This window comes from Panthera leo, chromosome A2 (genome assembly GCF_018350215.1).
Source record: "Panthera leo isolate Ple1 chromosome A2, P.leo_Ple1_pat1.1, whole genome shotgun sequence".
Lineage (NCBI taxonomy): Eukaryota > Metazoa > Chordata > Mammalia > Carnivora > Felidae > Panthera > Panthera leo.
The window spans coordinates 15,063,154-15,084,560 of record NC_056680.1 but is presented as its reverse complement, the minus strand read 5'-3'; the positions used below and the strand labels follow the sequence as shown (position 1 = coordinate 15,084,560).

Below are 21,407 nucleotides of genomic sequence, written 5' to 3'. Positions count from 1 at the left end.
GGAGACACAGAATCGGAAGCAGGCTCCAGGCTCTGAGCCATCAGCCCAGAGCCCGACGCGGGGCTCGAACTCACGGACTGCGAGATCTTGACCTGAGCCGAAGTCGGACGTTTAACCGACTGAGCCACCCAGGCGCCCCTTGACCCATTGCTTTAAAGTTCCTTCAGCAAAGAAGCTCAACCAACCTTTGACAGGACCTCTCACGTGTGGCAAAATAAACTAGAATTTTCTCTGTAAGGCCCATCCTCCAAAAACTACCAGTGAGTGGTAAGTCGAGCAGCCTGATGGAAGAAAAGGGAAAAGAGAATCCATAGGAGTCTGGATAACACCCAAACCAGAAAATCATGGAATGCTCAAGTGGCAACCACAATGGATTTCCATAAATGGACAGAAAGCTGCACACTGATCAGACTTGAACTGGAAACCGCAGATCCGTAACCGTCAGGAAAACCTCAGGAGACGGGCCCTGCAGTTTGGACCGTCTTTAAGAAGGAAAGTGACATGCGGTGCCTGGGTGGCTCAGGAGGTGAGGCGTCTGACTTCAGCTCAGATCATGATCTTGTAGTTCGTGAGTTCGAGCCCCACGTCAGGCTCTATGCTGGCAGCTCAGAGCCTGGAGGCTGCTTTGGATTCTGTGTCTCCCTCTCTCTCTCCTCCTCCCCTGCTTGCGCTCTGTCTCCCTCTCTCTCTCAAAAATAAATACATTAAAAAAAAAAAGAAGAAGAAGGAAAGCGACAGGTAATCCTCTCAGTGTAAACCAGTCCCTCAAAGGAGGTGCAAGGCCTTACTCCGTCACTGGGTGCAGAAACAGAAGTAAGCAAAACTGTCCACTCCATTCAAATCACACTGCTTCTCACAATGGATTAGGTTTATTGCCTTTTCTTTGGGAATATTTAGGGACGTGGGAAAACAGCTATTACAGAGTTCTTGGGGATCTGAAAAATCAATAAAATCCTTGATATAAACCATTTCTCATTTTTCCTTTTAAGTTTTTACATTAAGCCTATTTTTCTTTTATTATAACCACCTTGTTTTCATTTTAGTGATATTTATTGATTTTTATATTATGTTTATTTAACCCTCGATCTTGCCCCAAACATTTTCCACATACGGCTTCTTCATGAGTGTCTCCTTTCTGTAGGTCTGTCCCACAAAGACTTAATTCATAGCAGAATTGAGTGATTCATTACATACCAACGAAGCCAAACCCCGAAACTGAGCTTATGGAAGGTATATAGAAAAGCAGTGCTAGCAAAAGTCTTTGATATTTATGACTATTTTTGTTTATTGCAGAAAAGGTATCCAGCTTATGTAGTGACCCTGCCTTTCGCTGTTCTGTGTGAATTAAGTCATTTTCCTCCGTGATAATGAAACGAGCTCTCTATCCTCTGGGGATGGCAAGAAGGAATTATGGGAGCGTGTGGTATAACTAAGCAGGAATATGATTGAAAGGGAAATTTTCGTAATTATATAAAAGTGTAAGAATGTAAGCCTTTAAAAGAAATTAAGATCACAAGCAACGGGAACAGGATGGTTTTTATAAGTGGGACCTATTATTTTTGTCAGCTTCTGACGTCAGGAGAAAGAGAACTTCTGCCTCTTTATAGATTAAGTTCCAGAGCTGTTGCTGAGCCCAAAGGGGGCGGACAGAAGGACCCGGGAGCCCTCATTCTGGCCCTGGCCTCTCTACTAGCTGTGAGACCTTGGGCAAATTCCTCTGCCTTTCTGGGCTCAGTTCGCACTCTGTGCGTCAAAGGTGAGGCAACAGAAGGTCCCAGGCATGTATCTCAATAAATTACCAAACCTCCCTCTGAGCCTGTTTTCTTACCCTCCAAAAAATCCCCAGGGTTGTTGTTTCAGGATTAAATGAGGTAATGAATGGAAAGATAGTGCCTGACATGGAGTAAAATCCTTATTAAGTGGAACTTCTTTTAATACTGAAGATCCCGACGATAATGGCAAGACATTCGTCTCCTAGACACTCACCTGGGGGTATTTCGAACATATCTTTTTTGATCTTTTTTTAAAAGTTTATTTATTTTTGAGAGATACAGAGAGAGAGAGAGAGTGCGTGTGTGCTCACGTGTGCAGGGGAGGGGCAGAGAGAGAGAGAGAGAGAGGGAGAGAGAGAATCTCAAGCAAGCTCCAAGTTGTCAGCACCCGGGCCTGACACGGGGCTCAAACCCACAAACTGTGAGATCATGACCTGAACCGAAACCAAGAGTCGGGCGTTTAACCGACTGAGCCACCCAGGTGTCCCTCAAATATATCTAAGACCAGAGTGAGGACAATTAAGCTTCAAAGTCCACTGACATCCAGGGGCGCCTAGTGGCTCAGTCGGTCAGGTGCCTGACTCTTGCTTTCAGCTCAGTTCACGATCTCACAGTTTTGTGAATTCGAGCCCCACATCGGGCTCTGCACTGGCCGTGCAGAGCCTGCTTGAGAGTCTCTCTCTCTCCCCCTCACTCTCTGCCCCTCCCTCCCTCGCTCTGTCTCTGTCTCTCTCAAAATAAATAAATAAACTTAAATCCACCAACATCCGGTTGTATTCTTTGTTCCCGACAAAGACACCACACATTTTTATCTTCTTGTACCTTTTATTTAGGTGACATTTCCGCTTGTAAAATGTGTTCGGCCACATCTGCTCATCTGATTTTCAAAACAACTCCGTGAGATAAACAATGCGAAGAATCTGAGGATCAAAGAGGTTACGTGACAAGGCCGCGAGCACGCTGAGGTCTCGAGGCCGAGCCAGCAACACTGCCCAGGTTCCAGAGCCCGGGTCCCAGATCCATCATATAGCACCTTCTCCACCTGCCCACTCCCCATCCAAACCCTGAAAGGGTGCCACCAGGGGATCACCCATGATATCCCTTCAGCTACTTCTGCAATTACGGATACACAGTGTCTTGTGATCCATCTAATTTTTTTTTTTTTTAACCACACAGTACTTAAGAAGAAGGAGGCGCCACAACATCAGTAAGCTCCAACTTTAAAATGTCTGGAAGCCACTAAAGGATAATCTAAACCAAAAAGAAAAGCGAATTTTACTCTCCTCGTTCAGAAGCAAACTGCTCCCTAGTTCGCTTCCAAAATACATTTAGGCACATGAGTCTGGTCATGTTGATGTGAAGGTTCTTCGCGTCCTGACGAGGCGGAAGTCGGGCTTTCACGGTACAATCACGCGTTATACTCAAACCTTCTTTTTTATCGTTCCACTTGTTACCCACCGCACCTCTCTCTAACCAATGCCCGAAACCATCCTTCGCTTTAACACAAATAACTACCCCGGCATGTTTCATAGTGATCACGCTCACGGAAGGAATGAGTCTAAAAAGAGTGAGGATCAGGAGATGGGAAACAGCCAAGTCTAGCCAAGAGCACTTTGGCGCAGTTGTATTTACTCACCTGCTTGCCTTTGGCCCCATCTCTTTAACTACATGTAGAAGGTTTGTATTATTCGGTAACTATTACAAAGGGATGGTCGGGGCGCCTGGGTGGCGCAGTCGGTTAAGCGTCCGACTTCAGCCAGGTCACGATCTCGCGGTCGTGAGTTCGAGCCCCGCGTCAGGCTCTGGGCTGATGGCTCGGAGCCTGGAGCCTGTTTCCGATTCTGTGTCTCCCTCTCTCTCTGCCCCTCCCCAGTTCATGCTCTGTCTCTCTCTGTCCCAAAAATAAAATAAAAAACGTTGAAAAAAAAAATTTTTAAAAAAACAAAAAAAACAAAGGGATGGTCACAATTTAAGAGTAAACGACCTTACGGCACTTGGCTCTGATCAGATTCACCATTTCATGTAACAAATGACATCTCCCATTTGTTATTTTGACCAGCAGCAAGAGGTGAGGGTTACCACGTCCAAGAGGAATCCCTGAGAGGCTGGACTCCTAGACAAGGAGCCAGCCTCCAACACGGCGCCCCCTGGAAACTGGCTACAACCAAACACTAGACACAATTAATTACTCAAGTACGGTGCTGAGCTGATACATCCTGGGCGGAAGCCAAGGATTCACTACCTCACACATCTGTCACTGCAAGCCTGGGTCCCAGCCCCCCAGATCACACCAGGGAAGGGCTGGTACCTCCCAACCCATGATGGCTAGAGGCCAACATCATGCCAGGGGAGAGGAAGGTACTTCCCAGAATATGCAGATTAAACTTCCACAGGTGAGGGGCGCCCGGGGGGCTCAGTCGGTTAAGCATCCAACTTGGGCTCAGGTCACGATTGCACGGTCGGTGAGTTCGAGCCCCACGTCAGGCTCAGTGCCGACAGCTCGGAGCCTGGAGCCTGCTTCGGATTCTGTGTCTCCCTCTCTCTCTGCCCCTCCACTGCTTGTGTTCTGTCTCTCTGTGTCTCTCTCTCTCCCTCTCTCTCTCTCAAAACACATAAACATTAAAAGAAAATTTTTTTTAAAGAATGCTTCTCATATTTAAAAAAATAACAATAATAATAAATGTTTTAAATAAGTTCTACAGGCGAGGGGTCCAGGGGTACTCCTGGAACCTCACATCTGACCCTGCTGGATCACCAGGTGCGCTGGCCCGCAATGGACCATGAAGAACCTAACACCTGCTAGGGCCTCACTCTCGCTCACTGCTATTCGCACCGTCCCTGGTTGAGAAGAAACCTGAAGCACAGATTCAGTTGGTTCAAGGTCACACACTTAATACCTTATTTGAACTCGGGCGATCTGACTTCAGAATCCAAGTTCTTGGCTCCTCTTCTCTACCCCCTCAAAATCCCTCAGAATACTCACATCAGCTTCTGATATCTTGGAGGTTTCTTCTTTTATTCGTTTATGCCACCAATTCTCGACATCCTTCCTCGTCTGCAACGTGTACTCTTTCGTCCACGTCCCCGTGGCACTGTAAATACCTCTGGCACATCCCGGGATTACTCTCCTTCCTCTGCTGATGATATCTGGCCCACCATTTAGCTTGCTTTTCAGGAAACATACATAGAAACCCAGTCTCCGCCAAGCAGAAGCCATTCTCCAGAAGGTGGGAAGGCCCTGAGAAAGAGGGCAGAAAGCTCTTTTAGGAACTGCCCAGAACTCTCTCCCGTTCAGCACAGCCCAGCATTCCCTGCGCATTCACATGCTTTCATCTTAGGCTCTTGACGGTTTCCTTCCCTGAAAATGTCACATTAGAACTGCAACTGAGTTGGGCTGCCTGGGTGGCTCAGTCAGTTGAGCGTCTGACTTTGGCTTAGGTCATGATCTCACGGTTCGTGGGTTCGAGCCCCACACTGGGCTCGCTGCTACCAGCACAGAGCCCGCTTCGGATCCTCTGTCCCTCTTTCTCTCTGTCCCTCTCCCGCTCACGCTGTCTCCCTCAAAAAAAATTAAATATTAAAAAAAGAAAAGAAAAGAAAAGAACGTCAACTGAGCTAAACACAAACTTTTAAATGGAAAATATAACATGGTCAAGGTTCCCAAACACCAAACATACAAAACTCCCACAGGAACGAATGGAGACTACCTCCTGGGCCAGCTCCTGCCACAGCCTCACAGGGTGCATGGGAGTCCAAGGAGCCCCCGCCCTCCCTTCCTTTAGGCCCAGCCCAGGGTCTGTCCAGCAGGCTTCCCGTCCCATCACCCAGGCTTCAGAAGAGCTCCGAGCACATCTTGGCTTGGGCTTAGGCTCAAATGTCAGAAGGGATCTGAACACCCACCTTCTAGCTCCAGAGTCCAGAGACTTGCAGCTATTATTAACACTTTTCGTATGTATTGTAAGTTATATACACCCGTAAGCTGAGCCAAGAAATAACTATCATTTGTAAGAGTGCTTATTCAGTTAGTTCTTCATTCATTTACTAAATATTTATCGACTGCCACTAGGTCCACACACCGTTCTAGGCACGGGGGATACAACAGTGAACAAAACCCAACTCTCTTCTTCCATGGCACTTACATACTAGTAAAGAACAGCAGATAAGAGAAAAACAAGTAAACATAATGGATAATAGCGGTGAGTGCTATGGTGTTTCTGGAATACAACCCACAGGCTGGGGCCCACCAGGACATCTGGCTGCAATTCAAAATTCAGCCGGAACGCTTCATCGGCCTCCTCCAAGGAGGTGAATTCCAAAAATGACTTCATGGAAGCATTTTCACGTTTTATCCCTGTCTAAGAGGTTGAGGTGACAGTCCATCAAATATTTAAGATTTATGACTCAACAGCCTCACCTGCCTGCCTTCTTACATAACCATGCAAAAAAAGCGCCAGAGTGAAGACACAAATGTAAAACCAAGAGAGAAATAAAGGAAGAACCTGACACTTGAAGCTGGTGTTAATTCTTTGATTCTCTCAACATTTTTTCCACACTCACGAGCGTCTGGCCTGTTTTCACACAGGTACCGGGTCACGAACGTTGCCAAGAGAGTCTATCATAGGCTTATTATACAAGTGGGTTTCACGTTCCCATAAAATGGCATCCCAGTGTTGGCATTTTACAAGATGGTCTGCCAAAGTTATTGATAGACCGAGTCTCACTGTACTTAATACCTCTTGCTTCCTTGGGGGTCGAAGCAGAAAGACAACAAGAACAAAACCAAACCTATCCACTGGGCTTGGCTATTCTAAAATATGCAGATGGGGGGCGCCTGGGTGGCGCAGTCGGTTAAGCGTCCGACTTCAGCCAGGTCACGATCTCGCGGTCCGTGAGTTCGAGCCCCGCGTCAGGCTCTGGGCTGATGGCTCGGAGCCTGGAGCCTGTTTCCGATTCTGTGTCTCCCTCTCTCTCTGCCCCTCCCCCGTTCATGCTCTGTCTCTCTCTGTCCCAAAAATAAATAAAAAAACGTTGAAAAATAAATAAATAAATAAAAGCTTTAAAATATGCAGATGGGACTAAAGATATTAGGGTGAATTGTATGAACGTGGTTGAGTATCAGGAACTCCATATGACCAACCTAATATAGAGACGCTTTGTACAGTTAGGGTAACTGCATTTATTTTTAGGGGTTGGGTTTCTACATAATTAGAAGTGTCCACAGGAGTCATGGATTTTACGGCTCCCTTGCTAAGGTATCATCTCCATATCTTTAACAAGCCAAAGACTTCCCAATCAGCAGAAGGCATAGATAGACGCCTGCCACCTCTCTCCTGGACTGCATTCCCTAACAACTCATAGCGAAAGGGTTCCGGGCTATTCTCCCCAACAGAAACAAGGGGAAACAACAAAACTATAGAAATACAAATGAATCTGGAGCGGCTGGGTGGCTCAGTCGGTTAAGGGTCTGACTCTTGATTTTTGACTCAGGTCATGATCTCACGGTTTTCATGGGATCGAGCCCCGTGTCCAGCTCCATGATCACAGCACAGAGCCTGCTCAGGATTCTCTCTCTCCCTCTCCCTGCCCCTCCCACTCCCAAAATAAATAAACAAACATTACAAAAATACAAAATTAACCGGAACCGCAGTCTCACAAGTTTTTGGTTTCAATGCTTGTTAGCCATCGTGAGAAATGAAATCCCAAAGAGAGAAGACAGATCACCCATATGAGCCATACGAAGGGAGGTCATTCTTTCACCGAAAATTCTAATCCTGTCTCTGTAACTTACTCATCATACACCAATCATAAACAACACATACAACACTCCCTGTCTACTCAATGAGAATAAGCTTTCTAAATATGTTTACAGGGGCGCCTGGGTGGCTCAGTCAGTTAAGCGTTCGACTTCAGCTCAGGTCATGATCTCATGGTTCGTGAGTTCGAGCCCCACGTCAGGCTCTGTGCTGACACCTCAGAGCCTGGAGCCTGCTTCAGATTCTGTGTCTCCCTCGCTCTCTGCCCCTTCACACTCTCTTTCTCTCTCAAGAATAAATAAACATAAAAAAATGTAAATATGTTTACATAACACATGGCTCACTGACAACCTCTTCTATACATAAATCAACGGTATAGACTAGAGAATCCTGAAACTGATCTGGGCATTTAAAGAACTTAAAGTTCTTGGGGCGCCTGGGTGGCTCAATCGTTAAGCGTCCGACTTCAGCCCAGGTCATGATCTCGCGGTCTGTGGGTTCGAGCCCCGCATCGGGCTCTGTGCTGACAGCCCGGACCCTGTTTCAGATTCTGTGTCTCCCTCTCTCTCTGCCCCTCCCCCGTTCATGCTCTGTCTCTCTCTGTCTCAAAAATAAATAAACGTTAAAAAAAATTTTTAAAAAAAGTTCATAAGGAAAAAAGCACAAGTAGATTAGAAATTGGAGCCCCATCTCAAAACCACAAACCAGTGTAAATCCCATAAAGATTAAAGAACTTTAAGTATCATAAAACAAGACAAAAATATAGATGAGTATTTAACACATCTTTACAAGGTGCAGGATGTTCTGTCCTGAGGACAAAAGCAACGGAAGAATTCACAAAAACGTTAATAAATCTGACTCTAAAAATGTGCAATGTCAGTATATCAAAACCACTGTGAACAAAAGTAGAAATCAAGCAATGAGCTGACGCAAAATCTTTGCCAAAACGGCAGTAACAAATGGTTATTCTACTCTATGAAGAGTTTACGTATGAAAAGAGAAACATTCAAAACCTAATTTAAAATAATGGGCAAAGGAAAAACAAAGAGATGTAAATGTCTAATAAACATATGAGAAAGTTCAACTTTAGAACTAATCATAAAATGCAAATGAAAACAGCAAGAAAATATTTTTGCTTAACAGACTGGCAAAAACCTGCTAAATGAAAAATGGGCATTTCTATACACTGCTGCTGAAAATGTAAATGGATTCCACCTCTCTGGGGAGCACGCGCGGTAGTAACGCACTAAGACTCTTTAAGAAATGTTCGCGCCCCAAGTTAGGGGAATCCCCTAGACTCAGGGGGACATAGCATACAGTATACTCAGGGCTATCATATGGATAAAATAAAGGAAATTTTCTACTTTTAATGTTTGTGGGCCCTGCTCCTGGGCTCCCGGGGAAAGCTATACTCTAACATATACCAAGGTCAAAGTGATTCCGCAAAACCTCAAAGTATGGGCTCTATTTCTGCCTGAGCACACATCGCACATCTGCCTTATTTAAGAAATAACCAAAAAGGAGCATTCCAAACATAAGGAAAACTTCCCTGGTTCCCATAAGATTAAAGTTATACAGCCCTGCATTTACTAGAGGCATAAGATAAGTTCTGCAACTTTCTAACATGTTCTTTGTCTAAGGATTTGTAACTTTTTATGTAAAAAAAAAAGAAAAAAGTATATAACCCAAACCAAATGTTCCTTGCTAGAGCTTATATAACCCTACACCAAATGTTCCTTCACAGGAGCACTCTCTTGGTGAAGATTGTGTGTGCCAGCAGCTGTCCTAACTTGGCCTTGAATAAAACTCGCTTCCTTTATTTTAGAAATTCTAAAACGTTGGTTCAATTTGCCTTGACAATATACTACAGAACTTCCTGGAGCTCAGCAGGCCCTGCTCTTGGCCGCTCCACCACCAAAGTCCTAAAAAGGGCACTGCCTCTCCTGACAAGGTGCGGCCATTTCATTAGAGGACTATGCTCATTCCATCAATGTGAAAGGCGTGGCTCATGCCTTGTATTTTCAATCAACTTGGCCTTTTCTTCCTTAGCTCTGTTTCATCCAGTTCCTTGCCTCGATGCTTGGAATCCTGTCTTTTCTTCCACACCCTTCCAAAATAACAATCCCCACTCCTCTGCTCGCTCCTCTTTAGAGTCGGTCCTGACCTCATCCTCACTTGGGGCATTTACGGTTGTTTTCTGAGAATGATGGAGGCACCGACAGGTGGTCAGAGAAAAAGCCTAACAACTGGACCCAAAACGACAATCACATATGGACAGAGAAACCTAAGGGAAGAGCAGTACAAGCAAAGAACAGCAGAATACATGGAAGAAGGGCAGGAGGGCATTTGTGTGCACCCCCCACCCCAAAATGTGCAAGAATAGACCAGGGCAAGTGCATCTTAAAGAAAACAAATTTTGTGACCAAAAATACCGATTGTGGCTTCTGCAAGCACCCATTCCCTGTGGGGCCTCGGGCAAATTATCTCCTGTCGGGAATCTCATCTTCTAAGATAAGGAGGTAGACCCACAAGATCTCTGAGAACCTCCGAGCCTCAACATGCAGGGACAATAACCTCTGGGCCACGGAGATGTACCGGATGGCTTTTAGCTGAGTCCAAATCCCCAGGCCAGGAAGCAAAGATCCAGAGATGAATCGGGGCAGGGGAGCAGTAGCAAGGGAACTTGAGTACAAATCTACGTGTACGTGTGTATTCATCTGGGAATGGGATAGGGTCCAGAGCTATCATCAGGGTCCATGGCTCAAAGAGTCTGAAGGCCGGGATCTCGGAGACTTACCCAGATCAGAAATTGCACGGCTCCAGAGCCACCTAACCCAGCCCGCACCTTCCCTTCCTGCCCCTAGCAAGTCGGAACCTCCAGATCCGAGGGCAGAGACCTCCTCGCCCGAGGTGTCTCGTCCCGCTGAGCCCGGGTCTGGACTTTACCTGCTCACAGGCTCTGGCCTGCGGCTCCTCACGCCTCAATTCCCACCTTTAAGCGAACACGGGCCGGCCAGTCACCATGGGCGCCGCCATGTTGGCAGAACAACAACTTTATCGGCAGCGGCCGGCGCAGACACAGACAGGCGGGGGCGGAGCCGGGGGAAAGCGGAGCGGGGCCGGGGCCGAACTCCCGGCAGCCCGTGGGGCGGAGGCGTCGGCGCAGGCGGCCTCGGGCTCCGCCCCCCCGTTCCCGGGCACCGCCTCCTGACTCCAAGCCCCGCCCTCCGGCTCAGTAGTGCACCCCGTCTCTGGCGTCACCAAAACGAGATACCGGGGCTCAGATTACTCCAGTTGCTGCAGAGGAGTGAGGGACATCAGCTTAGTGGCCCCAGAATAAACTGGATGGCAGGTGGTGTAAAGAGCACTGGGAGAGTTCTGATGCCAGGGTTTGAATCCCAGCTTAGCTAAAATTGCCCGCTGGGCTTGGGTAGGTCGTTTGACCTCTTGATCCTTAAATGGTGGTTAAAGAGCTTTCCCCACCATATTCCGTGACTTTATAGCCCTGGGAAGGGAATTATCTGACCGTGATTAGGGGATAGGTGAGCTGGGAGTCAGGAAGGCAGGATTCCTGACCAACCACTTTCCTTGAAGAGTTTTCTGTACCCCCAACCCAACCTCTCCCCCACCCCACCCCCCACCCGCAAGTGTTTCTCGCTACAAAGATGAATCCATGAATGAATTGTAAAGGACCAGTGGTGTTAAAATATGATTTTTAAAAGGGTAAAACCCACATAAAGGAGATTTTTGAAAACCGTATAGATGTGGGCAATCAGGAATACTGAAATGAGTGGTAATCACGCAAAACTGGTGGTTATCCCACAGGACAAAAAAAAAAAGTAATATTTTGAGAACCATCTTTTTCTACAGGGCTGAAATCAAGTGCACCTCTTTCAAACAAGATTCAGCCCATTACTATCCATAATGGATAGTAATTCTACATTTTAACTTCTACTCTTACAGAGCTGAGCAACAGAGGACCAGCAAAGTTACATACTCCTATATATACCCCCCAGACCAGCACTCCAGCCAAGGGATTCACAGGAATCTCTTCTGCCCATTTCCAAGTCTTTAACAACGTTTCCTGACAGTTCAAAATCCAAATGCTTTGCTATTCAAAGTGTGGTCTCCAGACTAGCATCAGCCTCGCCTTAGAACTTGCCAGAAATGTCAAATCTCAGGTTGCACCCAAATCTGCGGCATCAAAATCTGCATTTTAACAAGATCCCCCAGGGGATTTTTAGGCACATTGAAGTTTGAGACTCACTGCCTTAGAATGTGAGAGTTAGAAAGGATCTGGAGAACTCTCTAGACCAGCCTGCTCATTTTACAGATGAATCCACTGAGACCCTGCAGAGCTGACAGTCTAGCTCAAGGTCATAAGCAAGTTAATAGAAGGTTTGCTATTCACCCTGGATCTCTAGCCTGCCAGAATAGTGCCCTTCCCACGTTGCAGAATGGAAGGTCATTAGGACTTTGGACAGCTTCCAGTCCAAAGATTAGGACACTGAGGCCCAGGGATTGGATACAGCTTGCCTGTCTAAAGCCACACAGCCAGTTGACGACAGAGCCAGGATTCCAATCCAAATCTCCTGATCTCTCTACTCCTGATACTAGATGCTTAATTTAAACTGATACCATGGAAGCATTGACTCTCACATTAACAGGCCACACTTAAAGCAATTTAGCCTTCGGGTATGTCATGTTGTATCCATATATAACCAGAGTGTCCTTTCTCTAATTTACCCAAAATGCTAAATTCTAAGTAGCCTCCACCCTTATGTTGGTTCAAAATCTCTCTTTCCTCTTATGAATTAAAGTTAACATTGACATTTCTAGGAGATTATTTCAAATAGAATTTTTCTAAAAGTCATTTGCTTTACTGGAAAGTTGCTATTTTTACATCAAAGAAGACAGTAGCATGAAAGTAAATCCCTTTTGCTCTTAAAGAGCTTGCTGCAACGATACATTATTAAATGAAAGAGACAACTTGCTGGGCTGTGTAGAAAGTTACCCCACTTTGTATTTTTTAAAGAGGCAAGGAAATAAAAGAAATACATTTGTTAGTGTACGCATGGAAAGAAATCTAGAAAAATATGTCGTAAACTATTTCCTGTGATGATCTGTAGGGACAGGGCGGTTCTATGGGCCTTCCTTCTTATGATAGATTTCTGTGTTCCTTTTGCATTTTCTATTTGCTTGTGTGGGAGGCTGAATAATGACTCCCAAAGATATCTAGGTCCTAATCCCCGGAACCTAGGAATGTCACCTTATATGGCAAAAGAGACTTTGCAGATGTGATTAAATTAAGAGTCTTGAGATGAAAAGATTATCGTGGATTATCCTGGGGAGCCCTAAATGCCATCACAGGTGTGCTTATAAGAGAGAGGCAGAGGGAAGTTTGTGACAGAAGAGGAGATGTGAGCACTGAAACACAGAATATAGATTTTCCCATAGGATTCAGCAACTGTGTTTCTGGGAAGATACCCCCAAAGAATTGAAAGCAGGGTCTTAAAGAGCTCGTTGTACATCCGTGGTCATAGAGGCATTAGTCACAGTAGCCGAAAGGTGGAAGCAACCCAAGTGTTTTTGAGTGACGAACGGACGAAATAAAATATGATATATACATACAGTGGAATAGTATTCAGCCTGGAAAAGGAAGCAGATTCTGACACCTGCTACAATATGTTTGAACTTTGAAGACATTACGCTAAATGAAGCAAGCCACTTAAGGACACATAAGAAATAAATCACAGAACGACAAGTGTTACATGATTCCATATATGATATGATACCATATGAACATGAATTAACTGAATGCCACTGATCCGGACACTTAAAAATGCTTCCAATGGTACGTTTTATGAATATTTTACCAGAACGAAAAAGAAAAAGAAAACAGATCCTCTCCCAGAACCTCCAGAGGGAGTGCTTCCCTGCTGACAACTTGACTTTGACCCAGTGAAACTGATGTTCAAGCCACCAAGTTTGTGGTGATCAGTTACAGCAGCCAGAGGGAGCTTCGTAGTTCAGCTTCTATGACTTCGTACGCAGAAAAAAATCAAGACGATCTTTTGTTAAATAAAGAGATTTGATTTGCATCAGCGCAGCCTCCCTTCTGTACCCTCTGTTCATTTCCTTGCCCCTCCCCCCCCCACCTTGTTCTCCCTTCTCTTTGTCTAATACAAAAGCTTGCATGTCAGGAATTTCCAGGAAGGGGAGTCTCCATTTCTTTGACCATTTCTTCCCCTTGGTGTAAAAACAAGACTATTCCTCTATCTTACCTCACGAGGTAAGGCAAATTTACTAGAAATGACCTAGAAGTGCAGGAGTCATAAATAATTCCGGCTTGACATTTATTTCCACGCTTTTGTGACCTTTCCAAAAATAAATCGCTGGGACAGCCGTGTAAATTCTTCCCTGGGCTGTCACGTGGCAGACATTGATTCAGGTCTTCTGGGAATGGCTTTCAGTCATCCATTATGGAGATGAAAGCAAACCCCAAGATTCTTGCTACTATAGGGATTGTTTTTTGGTAAAGAAAAAAAAAAAATGCTCCAGCCCTGATAATTAAATCACTTACGGTGTAGATAGATAGGCTTCTCACCTACACTTCCCCGCGGCATCTGTTCCTCCCTCTTTGCTGATCGTGGCTCCTGGACGTCCCTCAAGAAAACCATCCCTTGCCCCAGTTCTGAGCCATTTAGTCTTGTGGGCGTGACCTCTCATCCCTCAGGTCTGAGGTCTGGCTTAATCCAATCTGTTCATTCCGTCCCCTGACCATGGAGACAGTTCAGGCACGCACTTGACCTAAGCCAGAATTCTCAGAGGGCAGCACAGAAGCCTTCTGCTGGGAACACTAGAACCTGGATTCTCTTTCTTGCTGTGTGGGAATAAAAACCTTAGGAGCTGCCTCAACCGTTCCGGAAGCACACAAGGAGAGCCTGCTAAGACTGGAGGCAGGAGAGGTAACGGGTCCTGTTGCCACAGAAGGATCTGCCGGATCCAGCCCTGCCCGAGGCTCGCTCACCTTTCAACTTCCCACGCACAGGAGCCTGGGAGGCCCTTCGTTGTTCATGCCGATTCAACTGGGGTTTTCTATTTATCGTAACAGAAAGTATCCTGCTAATACCCACCTACCCAACTGACAAGGACATGGCCCATTCTCCTTCCCTCCACATGGAATCGGTCTCCAGGTTTTGTTACCTTTGCCCTCAGGTAGATTTCCCCAGCCCTCCGCTTTTGCCCGGCACAACCCCCCAGCGGAGGCTCCCCTCCCCTTTCACCTGGACCGTTGCAATAGTCTCTTTACCATGTCCTATTTATCTATCTGCCACTGTGGACAGCACACAGTGGGTATTCAGTACATGTCTTTTCAATGCAATCTTTTTTAAATTTTTTTTTAAAAATATTTACTTACTTTGAAAGAGAGAGAGAGAGGGTGAGCATGCAAGCATAGGAGGGGCAGAGAGAGAGAGAGAGAGAGAGAGAATCCCAAGGAGGCTCCACACCGTCAGTGCAGAGCCTGACATGGGGCTCAATCACACAAATCATGAGATCATGACCTGAGCCCAAATCAAGAGTGAGACACTCAACTGACTGAGCCACTCAGGCACTCCTTAAATGCAATCTCTTAAAATTGGCAAGTACATGGGGTGCCTGGGTGGCTCATTCGGTTGAGCATCCGACTTCAGCTCAGGTCATGATCTCACACTCCAGTGAGTTCCAGCCCCACGTCGGGTTCTGTGCTGGCAGCTCAGAGCCTGGATCCCGCTTCAGATTCTGTGTCTCCTTCTCTCTGCCCCTCCCCTGCTCATGCTCTGTCTCTCTCTGTCTCGAAAATAAATAAAAACATTAAGAATTTTTTTTTTTTAATTGGCAAGTACAGGGGCGCCTGGGTGGCTCAGTCGGTTGAACGTCCAACTTCAGCTCAGGTCATTATCTCATGGTTCGTGAGTTCGAGCCCCACATGGGGCTCTGTGCTGACAGTGTGGAGCCTGCTTGGGATTCTCTCTCTCTCTCTCTCTCTCTCTCTCTCTCTCTGCCCTTCCCTGCTCTAGCTCTCTCTCTCTCTCTCAAAAATAAATAAACTTGAAAAAAATAACAAAATCGGCAAGTATAGTCAATCCTCATTATTCACAGATTCCATATTTGTGAATCTATCTCCTCCCTAAAATCTGTGTGTAACCCCCAAAGTCAGTACTCACGGTGCTTTTGTGTTATTCACAGACATACTCAGAGGGGTGAAAAATTTGAGTGCCCCCTCCCAGTCCCACGCACGTTCCCAGCTGAGGTGGAACAAGGTGACAATCTACCTCCCTGCTTCAGCTCTTGTCCTATAAACAGGGCCCTTTTCCCAGGATGTTACGTGCCATGATTTTTGCATTTCTGTGCTCTTCGCTGCTGAGTTCACTGTCTCAAATGGCTCTGGACAGTAAGTGCTAAAGTGCTGGCTAGTGGCCCCGAGCACAATAAAGCTGGGATGTGTGTCTCATGGACAAAGTACGTGTGTGAGGCAACTTTCCTTCGGCCGGAATTACAGGGCTGTGAGTTCAGCGTCAATGAATCAACAACGTATATGAAACAATGTGTCACTAAGCAGAAACCCACACTGGAGAAATTGATCAGCTGACAAAAACTCGAGGACCAGAGTTTTTGGGACCAGAGGCTTTCAGGAACATAACCCTGTATTTTCCTTAGGAGCAAAGCTTCAGTCTTGGCCCATACAGTGCTCGGGTGACTTTTTAGAACAAAATTGCCATGAACGACATGAGTCCACTGTAGATGGAGAGCAAATGGGAGCGGCCCGGCCTTTGTGACGTCATAGTGAGTGGTCAAGAGCACATGCCAGGGGCGGAGACAGCCGGGCTTTGAAGCTCAGCTCTGCGCTGCTTTCAAGATGAAGGATTGTGGGCCAGCTCCTCAGCCCCTCTGAGCCTCAGCTGCTCAGTCTGTAAAATGAGGATTATTGTGCCCACCTGTTAGGTTGCTCGGAGGATGAAAAATCTTTTAATGAGATTATTATGTAAAGTGCTTTGCCAAGTTCCAGACAGAGTGTACAATCAATAAATGGCATTTGTTACTTTTATTGACTGTAAGGAGTTGGTCTATGCACACTGCTAAGTGCCAAGATGGTACAGGAAAGCAATAGATCTCCTGTCTATTACGGGCCCCCTTCAGGCGAGGAGGAAATGGCATGGAATGCGTGTGCATCGGTGATATTGCCACCAGAGAGCAAGCTCCTTGAGGACCGGAACTGAATCTTCAAAAAAACCAAAAATTGTTTTTGTTTTATTTATTTTTTGGAGAGAGAGAGGCAGAGTAGGAGTGGAGGAGGAGCAGAGAGGGAGACACAGAATCCGAAGCAGGCTCCAGGCTCCGAGCTGTCAGCACAGAGCCCAAGGCGGGGCTCGAACTCGTGAACGGTGAGATCACGACCTGAACCGACGTCAGGAGCTTATCCGACTGAGGCACCCAGGCACCCCAGGACCGGAACTGAAGCTTGCGCACACCCTCAGTGACACCTTGCCAAATGAATAAGCTCAGGAGGGAGGCAGATCCGGGGTAGAATCGTAGTGTAGTCACTCGCTGGCTGTGCGACCTTGGACAGATCCCCAACCCTTGCTTTTCCCGCCTTCAACAATAATGGCATTGGCTTTGCCCAGATGGTGTCACAATTAAGTACAACAACCCACGTAAAATGCCTCCCTTGGTGCCTGGCACATGGGGCTTTGGGTAAATGTTTTAGTTTTCTGGACCTGCTGAGGCCAGCCGGCTTCCTTGATTATATCTCAGCTCATCCACTGACCCCTCACACCCTCGTCCTTGGCTCTAAATTCCCACTTTTCCTTGTTATAGTCATGGCTGAGCCTAGTCCCCCATCTGTATTGCAAAACCCCATTGCAGCGGTCCCTACCTCTCTCACCAAAGTCCCCCTCATCATTTTAACAAGTGTCATGGATAATTCTTTAACAGTTCTTGCTGAGCTGAATGAAAGTCAAACGTAGCATTGAGGGGCCAAAGGACTCATGATAATCTTTCCAGAACCAGCGTCAGAAAGGTCAGGAACTAAGAAACTGAGAAAATAGGAAACTAGGAAACTAAGATCAGATGTCTTTCTGAAGGTTGCCACAAAGCAGTCTTGACCTTGAGGGGCCTGGAGTAAAATCAACATTTTCCTAGGTGCCTGATATTAAAAAGCACCCATTTTGGTCATCCCTTCCAGGGTACAGAGTCTTCTGAAAGTGACCTCTTTTGTTGACTTTTTAAATTTGGGGTTTCCCCCCATCAAAAAAGTGCCATTTATTAATAGGGCTTGCGTGTTCATGAGAAAACCCATTTGGAGTGACTCACGCCACAATTATACTTGGACACAGAAGCGGACCTTGGGATTAAGTTTATAATCTGTTCATTACAGGGGAGACAAAGAATCCTTTCCGTTGCTGCAAATCTTCTTAGGCCTTGTGATTGCTTCTAGAAACAGATAATCCTATTTGAAGAAATACTGAATGTATAAAACAGTACAGATGGTCCCTGACATACGATGGTTCTACTTATGATTTTTTGACTTGACAATGGTGAGAAAGCGATATGCATTCAGTAGAAAGTGTACTTTGAATTTTGAATGTTGATATTTTCCCGGGCTAATGCTATGCAGTCTGGTCCTCTCACAGGATGCCGGGCAGTTGCAGTGACCACAGCCCCCAGTCAGCCCCGAGGTCATGAGGGTGAACAACCACCACACTGACAACCATCCTGCACCCCTACAACCTTCCCGTTTTTCACTTTCGGGACAGTATTCAATAAATCACATGAGCTATTTAGCACTTTATTATCAAGTAGACTGTAGGCTCATGTAAGTGTTCTGAGCATGTTTAAATTCGGCCAGCCTAAGCTGTGATGTTCAGTGGGTTAGGTGTGCTACGTGCATTTCTGACTTGGGGCGCCCGGGTGGCTCAGTTGGTCAAGCGTCCGACTTCGGCTCAGGTCATGATCTCACGGATCGTGGGTCGGAGCCCCGTGCAGAGCCTGGAGCCTGCTTCACATTCTGTGTGTCTCTCTCTCCCTGCCCCTCCCCTACTCGTGCTTTTGCGTGCTCTCTCAAAAATAAATAAACAAACATTGAAAAGTATTTTAAAAAATAAATAAATGCATTTGTCGACTTACAACATTTTCAACATGTGATGGGTTTCTTGAGACATAACCCCACAGTAAGTCCAGGAAGATCTGTATTGAATTTAATTTGCCTGGAATATACTCGAATTTGTTATTGCTGGTCTAAGAGTGGGCTATAGGGGACATGGATTTATTTGCAAATGCATGAATGTATCTTGCCCATCTCTTGGTGGTTTCTGCAATTTTAATAAATAAATGTTAATAAGCTCTTATAGCCCCTACACCTCTGGCTTCAATTTGGCCTTTAGTCATACCATCTTTTGGCATCTCTTGCGTTCTTGTACAATTAACTAGCCCTTGAATTTATGTGCACATGTCTTTCCCTCCCAACTAGACAATAAATTAACTAAGCCAACAATCATACTCCTCTGATCGTCGATCAGCAGTAGAGTTTTATACACAGAGAACACAAGTTGTGTGTTACTCCCTAAGGTCCAGCTTAGTGTTTTACAGCCCAAGTTACACAGCAGACAAATAAGAGACAGCATAGGCCTCAGTTTCCCACTCTGCCCAATTTACGGGGTGTAGAGATCTTGTATGTAAAGAATTAACAAGGGCTACGCACACGCAGGGAGCCCGGGAACTGGTGGGCTGATATTAATGGTAACAATAATGCAGTTGCCCCTCAATGTCCTGTAGTGGCTAGCAGGATTTGCTGACAGGTCCTTCATCTGAAGTGGCTTCCCAATGGCTGCTGACAAACACACCCCAAGCTGAGAGGGTGGCAAACATATCTATCCTTTTCCTACTAGTCACCTTTCAGACCAAGCAGAATATGTATCTGAGAAGCACCTAGAGTCCCTCCTTTCTGGCACCCTCTCTCCTCCCTCCTCATTCCATGTAGACTTTTTTTACCCTTCGTGACCCTCCACCCACCCACAGAGTTTCTAAATCTACACGACAAACCACCCTTTCTCTCCCTAAGACTGACTGCCTTTTGTGGCAGAGTTTCATGTTCTTCTACTGAACGACCTCTCTCCTACCAGCGTGGAAGATAAGAATGATAAAGGGAGATGAGGGACTGAAAATCCCGTTTGGCAAAACAACAACAACAAAATCACCACCACCATAAGCATCACCGTCAGCACCATCATCCATCACCATCAGCATCACCATTACCATCAGCATCAACATCACCATCAGCCACCCATCACCACACCATCACCATGATCATCATCAATGAGCATCACCATCACCATCACCAGCAGCAGCAGCAGCAGCATCTGAATTCTCTACCTGGAGCCCAGGGTGAAAGGAGGGCAGGGGGAAAGAAAGAGAAGCTCAGCCATGTTCAAGTGCTTGACAAGAGGCACAGAAGGAAGAGGAGAAGCAGAAGAAGACCAGAAGAAGAAAGAGGAGGAGAAGACTGAGAAGAAGGATGAGAAGGAGAAGAATGTAGAAGATGAAGAGCAAGTGGTCTTGGGATGCGGCAGGCAACGAGATATTTATTATCCCTGGCCCTCAGCCTCAGGTAGGGAAATGCCGTTCTCTTGGGCACAAAGGGTTGAAAAGACAGGATGACCACCAAGATGTGGTTTATCAGCCAACTGGACTGTTCTGTAGCTGTTTAAATCTTGACCACCCTGGCCCCAGAAAGAGGAGGAGGATGCTAAGAGCTCTCAATTACAGGATCCTTGTTACTGGCCTGGTACTGCACCAAGCTGGGTGGCCGAAAGCAAACCATTTCACCTCTCTAATCTCCAGCTTTGTCATCTGTCAAGGGGAACAGGTGTGTGGCACCTTCCTCACAGATCTGTTGTAAGGACTGAACGAGAGAATGCATGGAAAGCAGTTGGCACAATGTAATGGCAGCCCTTAGTACTGTAGGTGAGGCTGCCCCTCCCAGGAGCTCAGGGCGGGGCAGGCAAGGCAACGTGGCCAGTGTGCAGGTCCAGTAAAGGTGTAGGCTGCTTAGTGCTGACAAATCGCAAAGAAGTATGTTTTCAATACTTTTCCCCTGGCTCAGTCCCCACATCATCCAGAAGGTATGAGACAGGGTTAGTTGAACCTCTGCTTGTCAAAAGGGTTAGTTGAACCTCTGCTTGTCAAACGTGTATGTGTGTATGGATCACCCAGGGATCAGAAATTTTGGGGTGGGCCTGAGATGTTGTATTTCTAGCAGGCTCCCGGGAGATGCTGGTGCTGTCAGCCCATGGCCTGCCCTGTGAGTACCAAGAGCTAACTGGTATCTCTGGTGTAACACAGTCAGTTATGACATCAGAGCGATACAGAAGTAAAGACAAGAAACATGGCCACTGATACGCTTCCCAATACTTGCTTATTCTGTCAAATTTGGGAGCACAAGTCCACCTGAACGAGTGGGAAGCTTGCATAATAATACCTTAAGAAGAAGAAAGGAAGGGAGGGAGGAGGGAGGAGGGAGGAAGGACACAAGGCAAGAAAGAAGGGAGAGGGGAGGGAGGGAGGAAAGAAGTGAAATGAAATGAAAACAAATGGCTTCTAAGGCCATACCATAAAAAACAAGCTAATAGATTTTGCCAGATAGAAATTGGTCCTATTGGACTTACTTATAAATACATTTAAATTACATGAAATTAGCCAGCTGTTCATCAAACGGAGGTTGCCAAAGTGCTTGGGAAAGATTTTTTAAAGAATGTTAACAGCTCTCCACCTGAGTCTTGCTTACATGTTAAATTTGCTTAGCAGATCCGAAGGCAAAGACAAATCCCTCTCAAAATAACCAAGT

General features: G+C 46.1%; 1 protein-coding gene across 4 annotated transcripts in view; it reads right to left on the bottom strand.

Moving 5' to 3' along the window:
* The window catches only part of LARS2 (leucyl-tRNA synthetase 2, mitochondrial), a 176,734-nt gene extending 166,064 nt beyond the window's left edge, over positions 1–10,670 (bottom strand). For 2 of the 4 annotated variants that reach the window (XR_006199811.1, XM_042929069.1), the window contains exons 1-2: positions 10,472–10,670; positions 4,756–5,010 (exon numbers count right to left, since the gene is read on the bottom strand). Coding sequence is in view for 1 of the 4 variants with exons in the window: in XM_042929069.1 (XP_042785003.1) it covers positions 4,756–4,989 (234 nt within the window). In the remaining 3 variants the exon portion in view is untranslated. Of the gene's footprint in view, positions 1–185; positions 233–2,594; positions 2,693–4,755; positions 5,011–10,471 lie in introns of those variants that run through there. The other 2 variants (XM_042929070.1, XM_042929072.1) reach the window with 2 other exon arrangements.
* Between the last annotated feature and the right edge of the window lie 10,737 nt (positions 10,671–21,407).